This window comes from Ascidia mentula, chromosome 1 (assembly GCF_947561715.1).
Source record: "Ascidia mentula chromosome 1, kaAscMent1.1, whole genome shotgun sequence".
In the NCBI taxonomy this organism is placed as follows: Eukaryota; Metazoa; Chordata; class Ascidiacea; order Phlebobranchia; family Ascidiidae; genus Ascidia; species Ascidia mentula.
This window is the reverse complement of record NC_138566.1, coordinates 18,474,428-18,492,941: the sequence shown is the minus strand read 5'-3', so window position 1 is coordinate 18,492,941 and position 18,514 is coordinate 18,474,428. Positions and strand designations below refer to the sequence as shown.

The 18,514-nt window shown below is 39.6% G+C and overlaps 2 protein-coding genes across 3 annotated transcripts; both read right to left on the bottom strand.

Moving 5' to 3' along the window:
- Window positions 1-810: 810 nt before the first annotated feature.
- Window positions 811-5,895, bottom strand: LOC145896765 (protein unc-93 homolog B1-like). 2 transcript variants are annotated; one of them, XM_082985126.1, is made up of 15 exons: window positions 5,690-5,895; window positions 5,203-5,374; window positions 4,668-4,847; window positions 4,120-4,259; window positions 3,949-4,059; window positions 3,536-3,664; window positions 3,242-3,365; window positions 2,912-3,134; window positions 2,620-2,761; window positions 2,249-2,419; window positions 2,054-2,178; window positions 1,890-1,985; window positions 1,569-1,709; window positions 1,339-1,500; window positions 811-1,212 (listed from the first exon to the last, which is right to left on the bottom strand). In XM_082985126.1, exons 1-15 carry the CDS (start codon window positions 5,754-5,756, stop codon window positions 826-828), a joined length of 2,370 nt encoding a protein of 789 aa, XP_082841252.1. In that variant the 5' UTR covers window positions 5,757-5,895; the 3' UTR covers window positions 811-825. The 2 variants fall into 2 exon arrangements, with proteins under 2 accessions (XP_082841252.1, XP_082841251.1); XM_082985125.1 differs by having other exon boundaries at window positions 1,578-1,709.
- A 317-nt stretch (window positions 5,896-6,212) lies between these two features.
- On the bottom strand, window positions 6,213-17,214 carry LOC145891908 (uncharacterized). The gene is made up of 10 exons (XM_082981966.1): window positions 17,068-17,214; window positions 16,513-16,949; window positions 15,561-15,733; window positions 15,141-15,278; window positions 14,679-14,809; window positions 14,474-14,599; window positions 13,180-13,365; window positions 9,256-9,387; window positions 8,283-8,406; window positions 6,213-7,917 (listed from the first exon to the last, which is right to left on the bottom strand). Exons 1-10 carry the CDS (start codon window positions 17,086-17,088, stop codon window positions 7,712-7,714), a joined length of 1,674 nt encoding a protein of 557 aa, XP_082838092.1. The 5' UTR covers window positions 17,089-17,214; the 3' UTR covers window positions 6,213-7,711.
- Window positions 17,215-18,514: the final 1,300 nt, after the last annotated feature.

The following is an 18,514-nucleotide window of genomic DNA, read 5'->3' as shown; positions in this document are numbered from 1 at the left end:
AGTTTTCTAATGTTATGTTGTTTTTTAAATACATTAAAATAATTACATGAGAACACGCAAGAATACAAAGTACTAATATGAAATTCCTGTTGCTGCCAGGCATATTGCAATTTAAAAATATATTGCTCTTCTGACATAAAATTATACATGCTGTATTTATTCGACGTTTCGTCTCGCCGCATGACGGACGTTTTTACTAAGTTTGCACACAATTTAAAATCGTAGTAAACCAAACAAGTCGCTTTAGTTTTCTAAATCTACAAAACAATGGTATATAACATGCATTTCGTAACATTTCAGAATCAACCCGTTTGCCGTTTGCGATATTGCGGATTGAAAGGTTTTTCAGCTAAATTTGTTTTACCCAATATCGTACATACACAAATATGTACCAAGTGACGGAAAATATTGTTACCAAATACAAAGAATAGTGAAGAAAAGTGTTCGAATATGTAACAGACATCCATGATCCAACACAACAATAGAATAGAATAGAACAAGAGAACAAGGCAAGCATGAATCTCAAAACTATTCAAGCAGAAAACAAATCACAATCTCACACAGACATCTTAAAAGAAATAACTTTCAATAACAGATAACAGACTTTCAGATCAAACATACCGTATTGCCTCCAGCGAAAAGTGGTTGTCCTTTACTATTATTTAAATGCCTTTTTGGGGTATACTGGAAAAACACAGTAACGCAATGAGAATATACTGCCCGAAAGATACTGTACAAAAAGTGCATACAAAAACGGTTCCCTTTCACCTTCGCTAATGCTTTTTTAATTAACAATAAACTGCTTCAGGAAGCTGGTTTACATATTTACTCATCTTCGAGCAAATGGACTGATTCGTCTGTTGTCGTAAAGTTTCTTCTTCTCAAATTTTCTTCCTCCACTGCCCTCCTGGCGCCATCTTCCCTTTCTCTTCGCAGGTTGACCAAGATGGGTTCAAACCGTTCTGGGATCCTGTGTTTAGGGTTGCTCGCTTGGTGTTCCTCCAAATAATCCGGCTCGTTTTCCATCCCCGGGACAATGTCGCCCCTTTCGTCAAATTTGCTTGGAATCGTAACCCTGGGATCAGCGAGAAGCTCGTCAATTTCGAAAAACAAGGCCTCGCCACCGTAGCCCAGATGAAATGGAACTTTTCTTGCAGCGAGAGTCACATGTTCCAGATTCGTGTTCAGCATTGTGTTAGCATCAAAAGCGTCCTGTCAAAATTTCAGCAAAATATTTTACATGAAACATGAAAACTATGCTTTATGGCTCTTTATGTGAATATAATACTATTGCTTCTGCTTACGTCACACTGAATAATGCGCCATCTAAGCACTTACCTGAACCTCAAACGGCGGTTTACAGTTTTTGGGCATGATCATGATGTTGCCATCAGGAGTGATGTATTTGCGCGGGATATTAAGATGTGGGGGAACAAAAGGAGTGCGCCACGCCTGGCCTAATCTTGGGTCGTTTGGTGGCAGTCTTCGCTTGTATTTAATCTAACGTCAAATATGCACCAAGATATAAGTTTCGAACGTTAGTGGAACGTATTACAAAGGCAAGGAACGTAACATACCTTTTTTCTTCTGCTCGTGCCTGGCGTTTCCTCATCCGAAGTGGATGTGCCTTCATCAGCCACATCTGATTCATTGGCCATGTTTTCGGGATTCGGATTGGGAACAAAACGTACAAATTTAATGTCTTCAAGCTGTTCACAAACATACAAAACGTAACAAAATAAGATTAATTGTACATAATTAGGTTTGATTTATTGACTCTTAACTATACCTGGACGTTCCGATTAAGTTAAATAAGGAAAATGAGTATCAACAAATCATGATTATGAGAGGTTGCTGGAAAACAATTAACTTTGCAACATTATCCCCACCCTGATCGCATCTTCGCCTTTCAGGCGTCGTTTTTCGTACCACAAAGACAACAACAGCCCCACGGCAAATGTTCCAATCAGGCCGAACAATTTAGACTGTTGAAACATATTAAGTAGTATTTTATGTCATATTGCCACAAATTGCCGTTTCCAAAATGTATTACGTTTGTGCACGTGGATGAGTTTCTGGTTGCCCAACCGATGAGAACACCTACAGCCCTCCAGTGGTAGTAAACAGTGAACATCTTCAGCATTTCGTCTGGGTCGCGGTATTCAAACTCAATTTTCACTGCAAAAAAACAATACCATTAGAGAATGCGCTTTAAATCCTCAAAAACAAAATGGTTAACACTTCTTACTGTTGATCACACAATTCAAGGTTGAGAAGGCTATACCCCACACTGCGGGCACAGCGTAGAACATGATCCTTTCCCAAACCTGTGGCTGCCTGTGCGGATATTTGTAACCCTCTATCGCCGCAACCGGTTGCCAGAACACCAGAAAGCCAAGAATTAGGGCGTAGCACAAAACTGTAAGCAAATTTACAAACAATGGTATAGTAGGTACGGTATTCTCTATTCAATTAAATATCACTTAATTTTATGACGTATAGTATGCGTATTAGTATTTGGTTCATTTATTATCAAGATGGCGACACGTGTACCATATAATTTGTTTAGCCATGCAATGCTGAAAGATATTGGTCGGCTAAAAGTTAAGCAAGCCCCACCTCCAATTAATATTAAGAGTTTCACAGAATGTTTTCGTGCAATCAACCAGGGTACAGCGCCACCAACCACAGTAGCGCTGAGGCCAAAAGCCGCCAAACCCACGAAAAGCTTCCAACTGTCCACCGAACATATTACATAAGCCTGGAACATAAAAAGAATGTTAGGCATCGAGTTATAACATCGAAAAATTACCGTTTAGAAAACCGTTACCTATAATAGTTCGGAATATGTCTCGTTTCTGACGAAACGTTTTAAATAATTGGACAATAAAATATGTTTACCAAAGCGTACCCTGGTAAAGGAGTAGCAGATAAAATCGAGTGACCATCCAATAAAAATGAAGAAAGGAGCAAGCACAGAACGTGACCAGCTAAACACAGCGTTCCAACCCAGCTTAAAATTCACTTCGAATCCTTTATCGTCTTTGAAGTGAGACCAGATCTTGGCGGTTTGCCCCTCCAAGCAACCGAACAGAAAGAAAATCATAGCTATAATTCCACAACTAGCATTTGCGCTGTAAAATATGTCCCGAATTAAAATTACACCATTGTTTGTTGTTTACGTTTTAGCTTACAAATATGATTAGTCTTTCGTTTTATCATTTATTTTCAAGGGACCCACATGTTGGCATAAGAGTAGTTGTTGATTTGGGGAATCTCGTCTTGCTGCATTAATACATCCCACCAGTTCGGCCACGGTTTATCGCAGTATTTCGTCCCGCACGTCAAATTGTTCGCGTACACGTCTATAGTTGTGTAGCATTTAAGGTGAGCCACCAACGCAAATTTCAAACAAAGGAAGGCCATTTTTTTACTTTAATGGGAAGGTTGAATTACAAGAAACGGAAGCGGTTTCGCCTCTTTTGAAGCTGTTTCCTTTTAGCTACTTTTATCAGAAAAGGAAAGATTGCCTTACACGTGTCGTTTCTTCGAAGTGAGCCGTGAAAAACGTACGCACAGGTCCCTGCAGCAGCTGCGAATCCCCAAAACCATGCGACGAAGCAGAACGCGTTAAACTTGACCAGCAACCAATCGCCTTGTATACCTTGTGAAAAATACGTATGGTGAAATTTCAGGTATGAAACACAATACAAAGGAAACAATACCTTTGACTGTGACAGCTTTCGGCAAATGCTGATACCAAAAGCTTGCACTATTCCGTACTTTATTAGTCGATTAATATTAAGCAAATGTCTTTAACAAGTGCGGAAGTAGAGAAACGCTTATTTAATGTAATGTCACCGATCTTACATAAGGAATAGTTCAACCGGTTGCAAGTTGTTTAAATTTGTTTAAACACCACGAAACTATAGGCATTTTATTTTCTACCATTGTACGGACGCTTCTGGTTGAGATCACCCAGTCTACGTGCAAGGTGAACCATGTACATGCTCAACGCGATTGTGAAAGGCATACAAGCCAAACCAGCCAGGAAGCCACCTGTTAAATGTATAACACAGAGTGACAAAAACATAACAAATAAGGTTATTCTATCCATACTTGGCATGATCGTGTATTTGGCGTCCAGGAAGCTCAATGAGATGAACATGGAATACAGGCCGGTCGAAACAAACAATATCCACTTGTCCTTGAATGATCGAATCAAATATGGCACGAACGCAGCAGACACTGCTGCAATCCTAATGACAAGAGTTGTGTGTTAAAGGGTTTTGTATTTTAATTAAAGTTTCTTAGTTGTTTTAACATTGCAGTGTATAAAGTTGGTGTGACCAGGACCCCACAAAAAGGGTGCAGGGCGCCAGGGCCCATGCCAATCTAGGGGCTCGTAAGAGGCAAGTGGGGCCCTCGGACATTATTATTTGAGTCAAGACAAAGAGATTTTTATCGTAAAGACTAGGTTCCACCTATAATTTCATGCGATCTTTAAAAGAAAAGGGGCCTCGCACCGGCATATTATTCTCTTTCAAGGACCCTGGTGTTTATAGCAATATTTTCACGTGTATCGAAAAGGGTAAATTTGGCGTGAATTTGTTAAACGGGATGAGCTATTAATCAGGTGAAAATCGCTTCAATAAAATGCTTTTTACCCGTATTTGGCGCCCAGTTGTACGTGGCCATAGGTGTTCATGAAGTCGGGCATGTACTTGATCTGCATGAAGAATTGACTCTCATGTAGGTAGTTCTGCATCATGGAAAGCTGATGGTAGCCGTAGGAGAAGAAGAATATAGCCCATGAAGCGAAGCTGATTGAATTGAACAGCGATTTCCTGGCGAAGAAAAACGCAATGCAAACGAACTAGCCAGTGCGCTTTAATGATCGCTTATTCTATTTTGTTACGCCGCAGCCATAGGAAACGACATGCAAATCAGCAGACAGTTTTGAAACGTAATTTAAACAACAATAGTTCTTGGCTTCTTGGGTAGAAATATAAAATTCGATTAAATTATAATTGGCCTTTCCGTAAATTTAAAATAAATACCGATTTGTGATGCAAAGGCAATGGCGCAAAACTTCACGGTGAAGATAACTTCATCGCTCATGAAACAAATGCGTATACAAGGAAGCAATACCGTGAATATTTGAACACTGCATCGCACTTATAAGGTTACAGCAATGACAACCTTGTTTTTCTGTTTACTCTCCTCTCCTCCTTGTTTTCATCCCAGCCCGGTGGGCGCGCCTCGAGGAGGTCGGGCGTTTCTCCCATTTCCTGCACGTAGGTCTTAAAAGGAACAATCTTGCCAGTAGGCAATGGAAAGAACCCCACCCTGGGTTTTTTCCGTTTCTTGATCGCTACAAAATAACGTGACTAACGTAACGTTTCGACTGTTCCGTTTTTTTTCTGGACAGCATTTTTCTGTGATGCGGCAGCAAATAGCAGATTATAAAAAACTCTTAAGTTGAGGACACACGCTAGTGTGTTTATACGTGTTATAATTAATTCTATTTGGACATCAAATATGCAGCAATATCAACGAATGCATGATTCTACAAACTTAGGTCGAAAAAGTCTACACGTGTAGCAACATGTTTTATGGTCAACTTAAGATGTTCCATAGTATTATAACTTCCGTTTTATTACATTTTTTAATTACAGATGTCACTAACCAGGGCGACATGTTAAACGTCGAAATATGTTCCTTGCCGACCAGTTTTCGCCGAAAAGACTCTCCATTGCAGCCAAGTTGATCTCGCAAATATAACGTTTCGGTTTTATGTGCACCAACCTAATGGGCCCCGACTACCTTGTCTAAAACATACAAGCACATAACGACGTTACACTGAGTCTACCTTTGCAAAACAACTTTAAAGGAGCTTGCTGCATCTGTCAGGCAGTTGCACCCACGCAACATTACTCTATGCTATATAAGCGCCTCGCAAACACAAAACGCGGAAGGACGGCATTTACTCATAATAACCCAGTCAAAAGTGGGATTGTTTGCAAACAATGGACTCCCGAAAAGAAAGCCCTATTTAGAAGGTCCAAATGCCAACACAATCAGTGACTCATGCATTATGCAGAGCGAATTTTCCGATGATTGTTTCAAGTCGAAAATGAACGCAAGTCCATATTCCGCTTCATGGCAACATCACCTCCACCCGTGGCTCACAAGACAGCATTTCCGAAAGTAGTATTTTCGTGTATTAAAACAAGGCAAGCGAGATCCAAAAAATGCTTAAAAACTACACGAAACGGTTTGAACACTATAGCTGGGAGGGTGCCAGGAAGAATGTGGTCGGGCATGTCGCTAAAAACATCAACCCGCAAATATAGTGCATGGGTGTAAGCATTCCAAATACCTAGTTACACGACATTGTCAAGTTCAAATTTGGGACGAAAATATGGAACTTGATCGCGAAATTGGGGCATGCCAGACGAAGGTAAGTGGATTTAAGGATTACTAACCTGTAACACGTTATTAAGGTTTGGCAAATTGTAAGTGTGGTATTGTTATACAATCGCTTAACTTGTGAAAAAGATCGGTATTACACACCAACGCCATCTGGCGGAAGGATAGCGATGTGCACCAAAGTAACCACACATTATCCGGATTTTGGCTAATGCGAAATAGTTCAGGTGGAAAATATGACGCTAGGTTTAGAACTATTACGTCGATATATTGTAGGCCAGCAGCGTGGGAATGTTATCCAAAGAGACATGCCATCACAGGTCGCTGATCAAAAGTTTTATCGCATATTAACCTGTGGATCGAACAAATAGAAAAACGGGGTGATTAAAATCCAGGCGGGCATAAAACAAGGTTGTATGAGTTTGGTGCGAAAAAGAACAAAACTGCACGAATAAAATTAGTTAAGAATAGGCGCGAACACAGCAGGCGCGTACAAAAGACGTTAGTAAAGAACATGACTGAACGCACGAACAAACGAACGAATAAGATGCTAGCGGCGATACGTTTTTTTCAAGTGAAAGGTTGGTGTCAAGGGGCCAAAAAACATATCCGTTATGGTAAATAATTATTCGGAATATTTTTTTTACGAAACCTCCAACAGCCTCTTTCATTTAGTTTGATGTTGTTAAGACCACAGGGCGGCAGGTGGCACCAAAGAGCTCGATCGAACTTTGTTGATGACGTGACGTGCAAAAAGCGATTATAAGGAGGTGAGTTTGATGGGGGTACGGAATTACACTAGAGGCTGTTGAACTTGCTTTGGTAAAAATGTTTCTGTTTCTTTGACGTTCTTGGCGCCTTTAAAACCGAGGCTTCGTATTAATTGAAATGTAATGAGATTTTGTAACTTGCGATGCAGAAATTACAGGGTTTTACGACGTACAAAAATAGACCCACTGGCAAACTGGCAGTCTTCGTGTTGTTCATGATGTGGGGTCATAAAATCCTTTACATAAAACCGTTGACGATGGAAAAAGTTGATTCGCCAAGCATTTACCAGACCAAGAAGAAAAATTAGGCGACTGTTGGTTTTGAGCGCTGTGAAAACCTCTTTGAAATTCAGTTAAAACTGCAACGAAACGAAAAAAACAAATCAACGAAGCCAAGTAAGGACAGTTATATGTCCTTGATATAATTCAGTAAACGGCAAGTTAGTGCCATTGCCTACTTTTTCACATTGTTCCGCAGCCGACTCATATAGGTCTACAGAAAAAATGGGTTAGACCATAGTTCTATAAGGTCCCTGCACCCTTAAGTACTGCATAATGGTGCTGGGCCCGCCCTCTACCGCCAACTGGGGGATTTGAGATAGAGGACAGTCTTCAACCGACATAAGAGCAAGCTTGGTGCAGAGAGCCAGTTCGAATGGAAGTACTTGCAGCGGATTGTCGTTGAGATAAAGTTCCTCCAAACTCTGGAGGTTGCCTGTAAGAATAACGCGAGGTTGAATGTAGAAATGGTAATGATGAACATTAATCTCGTCAATCGTTCAGGTCAAATTCAGGGAAGTAATTGGTCGTCGTTATAATTAGCTAATTTTCGGGCAACGAAAGGAAATTAGTGTTTACATCAGTGACACATACCCAACCAAAACACAGTAAGACTAAGTGCATTAAAATCGCGCTACTGCAACACTGGAGCTAAGAAAACTGAACCGTACAACATAAACAATTTAATGAATAGATAAAATTTTTGCATTACCAATGGTATCCAAATATTATTCACGTGACACAAACCAAAAAGACCAGTGTCTACGCAATGTTAGGTATTAGGTTTTGTGGTATACTTACCAATTTCGTTGGGCAGATTCTGGACTTGATTTTCGCCGACGGCAAGTACAGTGAGATTGGCGAGGTGGCCCAAACCTCGGGGAAGTACCGTCAGCTTGTTGCCCTGTAACTTCAACTTTCGCAACTGCAAAGAAAATGATAAACGCGGTAGAAGGAAGGCATTTTTGGCGAATCAGAATTAAATAATACAAAATAATTATGTTAAACAATATGATCAGACTAATTAGACAACGCACTGTCGCGCGAATAACAAATAACCATCGGTGATACGAACACCTTTATGTAATTGTTCCGTTCCTAGCTCTTATCTCAAGGCCGTGCTCCAAGTTTATGTTTTTACATGTTTAGTTCAAATAAGTCATGGTTTATACAAAATAAAGGACTTTGGAATTTTGTTTGAAATTTATGACCATGATGTCCGCGTAACGGGTGTGGGGTTAAGAAGTTCCACTATGAGTGACATTTAAATGAGTTAGAGGTTTAGGTTTGATGAAATGAGGGAACGGAATATCGACTTTTGAAATTGTGAAATATTTTCCGGTTTGACTGGAATACTGAAAATGTGGATTGTGAAAAATTCAGGAAGTTAATTTGTATTGAATATCTTTGGGGATTAGTAGATTTATTAAAATCGATTGTACCTTATGTCAACCACAACCGAAAGTGTAGAAAAATATTAATAAATAATAAATGAACCACAATACATTTAAATCCTGGCCGTGGCGCCCACCGACAATGACGAATTCTTTAACGGGTAACTTATCAAGGTAGCGATACACAAAAAAATCGAGGGAGGTATTTTTTAAGCACCCCGCTTGATTGTTAAACCTACATATAATTACAACGACACAAATAATCAAAGATAAATTATGTTGCTTGCTCTTGAGTAAGTACACAATAAAATGTTGTGGAAAACCGTGAACAAAGAGCCTCAAACATCAGGTAAACGTTTAAACATCATAATCAGATTTACCTGGGCTAGATGTTCGATTTCTGGTGGCAGTGATTCCAGCTGGTTTTCTTCCAAATCGAGACACTGTAGATTGACGAGCTTCCCGATCGTGGATGGAATTCGTCGAAGGAGATTGTTACTCACCATCAACACCTTATAATATAAAACAAAACCACGTGTAACGGCAGTTTTTACATACTTTCTTTCAGCAGTTTCTAAAATGTTGCACGAACATGCGGATATATGTTGGTATTTTTCCTTTTCGCAATTCTGTCTTAACAAACTTTTATCAAAAATCAACCACAAAAGCACATTGTTTGCCAAATAGCACGTCCTGACATAGACACGCCCAGAGCGACCTTGTATAAGACATTAACATTTGGCATGGGGGTAAATGGCACGGGGGTTTACGATATGGGAAATTTATGAGGAGTTACATTGAATTGTTAGACATTAATCACAGCTGACAGGTTATGATATGTGCAAACACGTTTTTACGGAGATAGTTAAAACTTTATCGCCTACTGTCGGTAAAAATTTACTGCTTTGCTGTTTGTTGCAAATCAAGGAGATCAAAATGGTCCGCGAAATATTTTTTTACTTTTAATTCAAGGTTTGCATTATTTTTTGTTAATGATACATTTTTGAGTAACATTCACCGAAGCGGAAAATGAACATGTGCATAATATTTAATAACTCGTCAAGAAAAAACAGCTAAATAAACGGTATTCGGCCAAGAAACGATCAAGGCCGAACGAGAAGTGCTTTGGAAACGAGCACAAATTAGTTGCTCGGAAATTGCACGGTTCGGTAATGCTTAGTAGGTATGATCGTCCGACTACCGAAGTGCGTTGCACTTAAAGTTCGCTTTCAAAAGGAGCATCTGCGTCATAGAACAGAAAACTCGAGATTAAAAATCAAACGTGCGACGAACCGATATTGGATTTACCGTGACTTCTGGGGTGGGACTAAGCGCCTTATGATTACGTCGGCTGCCCGCCACTCACCGTAATTGCCATGAAATATGCATAAGGCCCCTGTTATTAAAGTACTTCGCTGTCTTCAGGGACAATTGGGATTTGGGACTCTGTTTTAACGCGATTAAGATGTGACGGGTGCTTTTTCGGTTGAGCTGAGGTTGGTTGTTGGACGTAATGAATGTTTTTCAGAGCACCCATGCCTATTGAAACACAATCGCATGGGGTCGAGGTAAAAAAAATATATATTTGAATAAATATGAACGGTCCGCACAGGGGCTTTCACCAGAAGTTCTCATTTAACCCAGTTCTTTACGGGCAACGATGTCTGGAAAGATTTTTCGCTAAGTTAAAGAACGGAAAAAGTGGCGGCAAATCGTTGTAAAACGCTAATTCAGGCCAACGGCGGTTTTCTCCCCACTTGCTAAAAGCCCAGATTCGCCGCCATACAAAAACATTCCGGGGCGCCAATGCATTGTGACGTAACAGTGCAATTGTAAGCTTGTCTGGAACTCGCCAGTTGTTGCCGTTTGCTCGCCGGCGGTCGATTGTACAAACGTCAGTAGTGAGGTCAGTGTTCGTAATTCGCGCTTTTCTGGCACCAAGGCTGGTAGTTGTTCACAGATATATGAGTTTAGAATTACAACCCTTAGAAATGGCAACCGTCCGTTGTAGTTTGCGCCAACTTATGTTACCGTATAATCGCATATAACCTGCAACACCATAACTCACATGTACGCACCAAAGTATATGTGTGACTGTTTTCAAATATAATTCTTACTTATCAGCAATTAAAATGCAGACAAGCGCCCAAAATATATATATTCTTTTACATCCAATGTTATAAACCACCGTAAATCTCAATCAAGTGTGCAAAGGTTCTGTTGACTTGGTCGCCATTCCGAGCTGTTCAAGACGCTTGCTTCGACGCGCAAAGCAAACAAGATTCCACAGCTTTTAGGAGTGATGCGATGCACAAGGAATCCCTTTTCCCGCCGAGCGCACAAAGCAGGGTTTGTGTGGATGACACGGATTTCGCACCGCCAGTCGAAAGTGACACCGCCGACACCGCGCAACTTTGTCGATGCTAACTAGAACAACATTCTCCACCAGACCTTTGACGTCCTTGCTATACGAACAAACTGTGGCAAATGTGGGAAAAACTCTCACTTTTACACCACACAAAGACTTTTTGTCATAGTGAAAAGGTTGTTGAAAAGAAAGTCTGCGACCCGTGTCTGTGAAAAACGTTCGGCGATTTCAACCTATTTTGTTGCCAGCAACGACCAAATCATTCCGATTGTTACCTGCAACCGTCAGACTTAGGTTCGGGCTGTGTCCTATTCTGGTCGGGCCAAGAACAGTTGCAATCAATTCGACCACGCCTGAGCACATTCTCGCATAGTAACCAGTTTTCGCGTGGCAAGTCAATTGGTGCACCACGCCAAATACCAGCCGCCAATTGCTCGTTTAACTTTTGCCACGTACGCGGGGCGAGACCAAAAGCAACGAAAATAGCCACAGCTCAAGGCCTCGCGCACGTGAAAAAAGCGGCGCGCGAACTTTTAGGAACATGCGGAACTACAGCGCTAGAAGTCACGAGACTTCAGGTCGCGATGTCCGCTTATAACTTTGGTATTCACTGACGAGTCCCTGACGTCACTCGGTTCCATAAAACACCGTAGCAGAGGAAATGTCGCAGCCGTTTGCGTCAGATGTGCGCATCAATTCGACTAAGTGGGGTCTGCACCGATTGCTAACCTTGGTGAAATCGCGTTAGGCATGGGTCAAGCGATCGCGCCGCGGGAGAGAAATTAACGCACGGACAGTAATTTCGTCCACACACGCATTAAAGGGCGATATTTTTAAACACTGATAGAGAATCGATTACACCTTACACGCATCAGTGATACAAATTTGGTGAACTGCAAGAAGGAATTGCTATTTTTAAATGGCTTGGAAATTTTCTCATATGGGTTAAGAGTCGGAAAAGAAAACTCAAAGTTTTGTGTGGGGTGGTCCTATTTGGAGGCCATTCATTTACACACCAACTGGCTGCACCCAAAGCGCTTTAAGCGCATTTGAGAGAGTTTGTTCAGCCGCAAAAAGCGACGAAGCGATTAGAAAATACAACAGTCTTCAGTTGAATCGTAAGCAGCAGTAAGTCGTAATGTAGCGGTTTTAACACATAGGCACCGCTGTCAAACGAACCGAAACAAAAAAGTCCTCAACCGTTGCCACTTCCTCCTAACGAGCGACAAAAGACCCAAGGCGTACACCCACCCAAAAGTGCAACAGCTTCGTAACCGCCGTAGCATCACAATACAGGGTCTATGACATCACATGCGTGGTTATGGCTCGTATGTTTCTATTTATAGCTGAATTTAGAGGCGGACAGCTCGCAGCTGGGCTGTGTGCAGACGGGTTTGTGATGCGGCAATAAACCTATTCATATTGTTTACACTTTCGGGGGGCCTGGCCTGAATTTGTGCTTGGGCTGGCTGAAAGGAGCTGAAAACCTGTTTAACTATTCATTCTGCTGCCATTGGAATAGAATGTGAATAACCGCCGCAATCAGAATGCCATTTTCACTTAATAAATCCTCAGTACGTTTAGCTACTTATCTGTAGTAATATTAAATGTCGTATGACTATGCAATAAACTTGACAAGGGAAACTCAATTTAACACATACTCATGTATAATTTGCATAATTTGCATCCATCCTTTTGTGACAAAGGTATTGAAAAGCAAACATATATGAAGAGACGCATAGCAACTAAGCAACAACATAGCATTTTAGCATGTTTGGCTCAAACTGGCAGCAGATAGACGTTTCCTAACAGGGGTTGTGCAATATGCTGTCAGCTGCATTTATCAAGAACAGGAAAAGGTATTTTTCAAAATGGAGAACGCACATAAATACCCACAATGGAGATAATTATGGCAAAGAAACTGCAAGGAGCTCACCTGTAGGGTTTCTAACTCTCCGATGTCCTCTGGGAGCCTGGTCAGTTGGTTGGTATTAAGACATAGCTCCACCATGCTCTTCCATGAGCCAACGTCGAGGGGCAATGAGGTAAGCTGATTGTTTCTCATGTTCAACTTGGAGAGGTGCTTGGCACGCGAAAAAATTTCAAACGGTATTCTGCTAACCTGGAAAAAGCAAAGCATAATATTACAGCTAAACAAATGCTTGACAAAAAATTTAGTGATGAATAATATTAAAAAAGCATAAAAAATATATTTAAAATTACACACATATTCCACTAAACATGGACCTAAATCATAAATTTTTAATCTATCGGATGCCTTCTGTGTTTAAAAATACAAAAGGGCATAAATAACATACAAGTGTAAACATTCAAGCCTATGAAACGGTCAAGACAGTTCACTTTCATTTTAGATAAAAGAATGTTTGAGAGTGTGCAAGAAAAGGTATATATGTTCCATTTGGCTGGTACAATACAAGGCCTATTGGGCAAAACTCAGCCAGTTTCACTGGTGCAACATAATTGTCACCTCTGCCAAGATGGCTCATGTTTCTGCTCTATCATTATGAGCAAATTGAGCTGGGCTAGAGCAAGAAAAGAATATGGCCTGTGGCAAAGCACTAACATGCTGTTGCCTAATTACAAGACAAAGAAAAGTACAATTACATTACAGCCATTTGTACTGCGGACAAAAAGTTATAGTAATTTTATGTAGAGTATAAAATGTTGGAAAGTATGTTTCCAAACTAAAAACATCAAGGCTAACATTACAATAAATGCATTCGCCATATTACAGCAATGATGTGTACATATCTACATAAGATAAATAACTAATGCCCTGCCCCTATGTCACCTGCTAACATTCCACCAATCATCAATGTACAAATGCGTAATAAACACAACTTTCGCAACTTCAGTGTTCCTCATATATCAAACAAGTAAATTACACCAAACATGATTTAAGGATAGGGGCGCTTTAAAATTAGCTTTGCCTTTAATCCTCTTATGGTGTGGAGGCATTAAATATACATGAGACAAAAGGGGATTTCGTAACAAGTTAAAACTACATTTTAAAGACTGCATTCTAATGATGTTTCCGACACGAAAAATATATGGTGACCGAGAACAGTTCTTTGCCCCTTCTGTACCAAGAAAGTCAAATGCTCATTAGTTGAACAAAAAAAACTATAACAAAGGAAACTTAATCTGGAGGTTCAAGCTCGATTAAACAAGCTTGTTTATGTGCATACACAAAACATTTTACCACTAACCTGATTGTGCTCCATGTTTAATGATACAAGGGAAGTGAATTGGGAAGGTCCCCCAACAGGATATGTAGAAAACTTGTTCCTGGCCAACGTCAGACTGTTCAGGTTCGTGAGGCTTGTCAGAAAACCCTACAATATACCATTTCTCAACATAAAACTACATTACCAAATAATTCACAAGAATATTGTAACAGCAAGTATAACTTACATCAGGTAGAGCTTCAATGTTATTGTTTTCCAGATTTAACTCATCAAGCAAGACACAGTTTTGTAATGATCGTGGCAGACTGATCAGGTGGTTGTACTTTAAACCCAATCTGCTTAGTTTGACCATGTTTCCTGTGGGTTACAAGGAAGAGTTAATGGCAGGTTAGCAGATACTTTTAATGATGTTCACACGAAGCTGTCACAGACATGCCAATCACAAAAAGAAGATTTTCTAACAGTACTAGTTGTAACCAACAACCTACAGTGTAAACTATATGTTACTGCAGTTTCACCACAAACAACTTAACTCGTACTGTGTGTACAAAACAATACCAAACTTTAATCGAAATGTGGTAATTCTGCTGTGTACAAAAAGACTTTTCAACCTCAAATGACAATAATGAACACAGTTAAATACCACTGAGATTATGCTGTCAAATAAATGTAAGTATGTAATTTATACCTATTGACTCAGGAAGGACAGTAAGTTTGTTATACTGCAAATCAAGGAATGTCACCAGACGGCAGTGGCCAATTTCACTGGGAATTGACTCCAGTTCATTGTAGGATACATCTATCGTCACCAGCTGTGATAACTTTCCTATAAAAGAAAACATGGTAAATGGGCATCAGCAAGTTAACACAACTTTAATGGCTGAGTAAGGCCCGCAAACTTGCATAACCTTATAACAATGACATCAGCAACAGCTTAGGCACATCTCCAGGGACATTAAATTGCTGCATTCAATGAGTGATTTCAGGTTATTAAAAGGAACAAATTCTAAACGATGAACCGCCTACTCACACTTCTACACTCACTGAGCCATAACAGGAGTTGGTACAGCGGTGCCATAAACAGTTTTACAGGAGTGCTTATACATACCAATCTGAGCTGGAATTTCCTTTACTTTATTTTCACGAATGATAAGCTGCTCAAGATTTTCCAGTTGTTCTATGGCTGGGTCAATGGTGGTGATTTTGTTAAACCTCAGATACAGTTTGCGAAGTGACATCATCTGGTAAACCACAGATGGAATTTCCCTTAGCTTGTTATGCCTGGTAAAACAATACGTGTAAAAACATTTGACAAAAAAAGTGCATTATGTTACAATAAAATGAGCAGTTAAACTAAACAAAACCACTATGGTTTCCAAGTTGTTTATCGCTTAATGTCACAAACCTGTATGCAAATTTGCCAACAGTAAAAATAGATGCAAATTGCCAAAATTTTAAAGCATGCCAACAATAAAAGTGTGTGCTAAATTGTTTATGATAAAACCTTGTAAACATGTGACTACAACAAAATTCAGTTTTGTACACTATAAATAGTTTTTCCAAGCATTAAAACAACATAACATATTATTTAGGTGCAAAATATTTGGAGTTCATAACTTTGAAAATGAAAGCCAAAGCTAAAATGCTGTAATACATTAGTATTAGTAAACGTTTCGAACACTAACTGCGTTCATCATCAGGACTACAATCAGTACTAGTCCTGATGATACTAGTACTAGTACTGATTGTAGTCCTGATGATACTAGTACTAGTACTGATTGTAGTCCTGATGATACTAGTACTGATTGTAGTCCTGATGATACTAGTACTAGTACTGATGTACTAGTACTGATGTACTAGTACTGATGTACTAGTACTGATGATACTAGTACTAGTACTGATTGTAGTCCTGATGATGAACGCAGTTAGTGTTCGAAACGTTTACTAATACTAATGTATAACAGCATTTTAGCTTTGGCTTTCATTTTCAAAAAAATAACATATTATACTTCACAAATTTCAAGTGTAACAAAAACTCTTGAGTATATTTTGTTGTTTACCTCAAATCAAGCATTTTCACAAGCTTTAGGTTTTCAAGAGACGACGGCAATGTAGTAAGGTGGTTTTCGTACAGGGCAAGGGTAGACAAATTTATAAGGCAGCCAACCTCATCAGGGACTTTGGACAGTTTGTTCTTGTACAAATAAATCTCAGTGAGATGGGACAAATCCTTGATTGAAGCTGGCAAAGAAATTAAGTCGAGTCGACTCAAGTCCAGTTGTTTGTCTTGGGACTCCTTGCTTTTTGTGATTCGTTTTTGTGCTTCCTGCACCATGGCTTTGTCATGCTTCTTGTTTTTAGTCTTTTTATGCACTCGCATGTCTTCATATTTCACTGTTTTTTTCCTTGTCACCTCCTTGGAACCATGATCATTGGAAAGCATTTTGGTAAAGGAAAGTTTGCCACTTGATGGCTGTGTTTGGGAGGAAACTGTTGCCTAATAAAATATGACATATTACAAATGGTTTGTAATGAAATTGGATGTAACCCATTGATAATTCTATTCTACTCTATATTTCTATTTGTAAATGTTAAACTGAACAAAAATGTCAAACCTGACCACTCTCAGCACTCATTCTAGTGTAGACTCGATTGGTGGATACTTTTCTACTATCCCAAAGGTTTGTATGATGATGAGTTGTTGAGACCAAGAAATCCAAAATCCATTACAGTTTCAGTCACATCACCAAGCTAAGTTAAGAAATGACTGAAAACAAACCACATTGGCTAATCAATTATTTATAAGTGCAGTGATTAAATTAGCTACGAACTAATGTGGTTAGTAAGGTATGTGTTTTGTCACAAACTGTGTGGCTTTTATTGGCATGTTTATGAACTGACAATTCTTGCTACAGTATATATAGGCAGTTAGTAATATAGCACATATAAACCTCTGTATGAAAACAATGGAACTTTTTTTTTCAAACTTATTGTTTTCCTAATAACTAACACTTATTTCATCAACAATTTGCACAAAAAACAATTTTTGTACCTAATCTTCCCAAAAATAATTTTACACCGTGAGTTTATCTGGCAACACTGGTATTTTTCACTATACACTACCCGCGTCCAGTAGCTAAGGGAGATGCGACTACAACTGCGACTACAACTGCAACTGCAACAACTGCAACAACTGCAACTGCAACTACGCCTCCACGGCGAGTGCGAGGTAGTAGTACACACTATGTAGTAAAACAAGTGCAGCGAGCTAACGACGAAGAAAACCCAGCCGGATGGTATGCCCAACATAGAAATCCAAAAAAATAAAAACTAAGCTCGTTTCTGCCCCTTAGCGCCAGGGAATCTTTTTGTGTGCTTCAGAAAATTATTGTTTGCTAGAAGTGCAAAGCAATTTATAAAATAACAAAAAAATCGGCAAAAAATTCAGCGCAACTGATTCGAAGCACTGTAACATTTTATTATATCTAATATACTTCGGATTACGCACAATAATCATGGCTCCAATATTTAAGAACGGTTGTGTATTTGGAATTAGAATCAAATAAAACAATTTTATGGTTGCAAACTTCTTATTGTGAGAGTATGGTGCAATTAATAACTGCAAGCGCTGAAAATATACGCGGATAAAAACACTATCTTGGATAATCTTGGTGATAGGGAAATAAAGTTAAAGTTTCCGTGGCGCCGTAGTTGACCACGTCTCTTTCACCTTCACTGTTGCTTTTCAGTCTACAACACGTACAACAATTGTTGCAGTAGTTCAACAGGTTAACTGACGAAGATTCAGAATTTTCAACCGCCTCGTCCATGCGGTTGCAGGCTTTCACAAATGCGTAGCAGACGATCATAGCAAGTACAGCAATACTCATGACGACTAGAGGTGTGTATTCAGTCGCATAAGACACTTGGTTGATAACATCGTTTTTAACAGGCGGATGCCCAATCATAGCCATAATCACATCTATGTTTGCGTTGTTAGACCCGTCTTGCTGATGGCGGATGCTGTCACTTTTAGTTAAGTTCATGATTGATGTTCAGCCA

Excerpts from the sequence above, each read along its gene's own strand:
- LOC145891908 (XM_082981966.1), bottom strand. The coding sequence starts at position 17,088 with ATGAGTGCTGAGAGTGGTCAG. Across the intron at positions 14,600-14,678 it reads ACATTGAAGCTCTACCTGAT|GGTTTTCTGACAAGCCTCAC; the intron begins GTAAGTTATACT and ends GGTATATTGTAG. Across the intron at positions 13,366-14,473 it reads TAAACATGGAGCACAATCAG|GTTAGCAGAATACCGTTTGA; the intron begins GTTAGTGGTAAA and ends TGCTTTTTCCAG.
- LOC145896765 (XM_082985126.1), bottom strand. The coding sequence starts at position 5,756 with ATGGAGAGTCTTTTCGGCGAAAACTGGTCGGCAAGGAACATATTTCGA. Across the intron at positions 4,260-4,667 it reads CAACTGGGCGCCAAATACGG|GATTGCAGCAGTGTCTGCTG; the intron begins GTAAAAAGCATT and ends TCTTGTCATTAG. Across the intron at positions 4,060-4,119 it reads CAAATACACGATCATGCCAA|GTGGCTTCCTGGCTGGTTTG; the intron begins GTATGGATAGAA and ends TACATTTAACAG.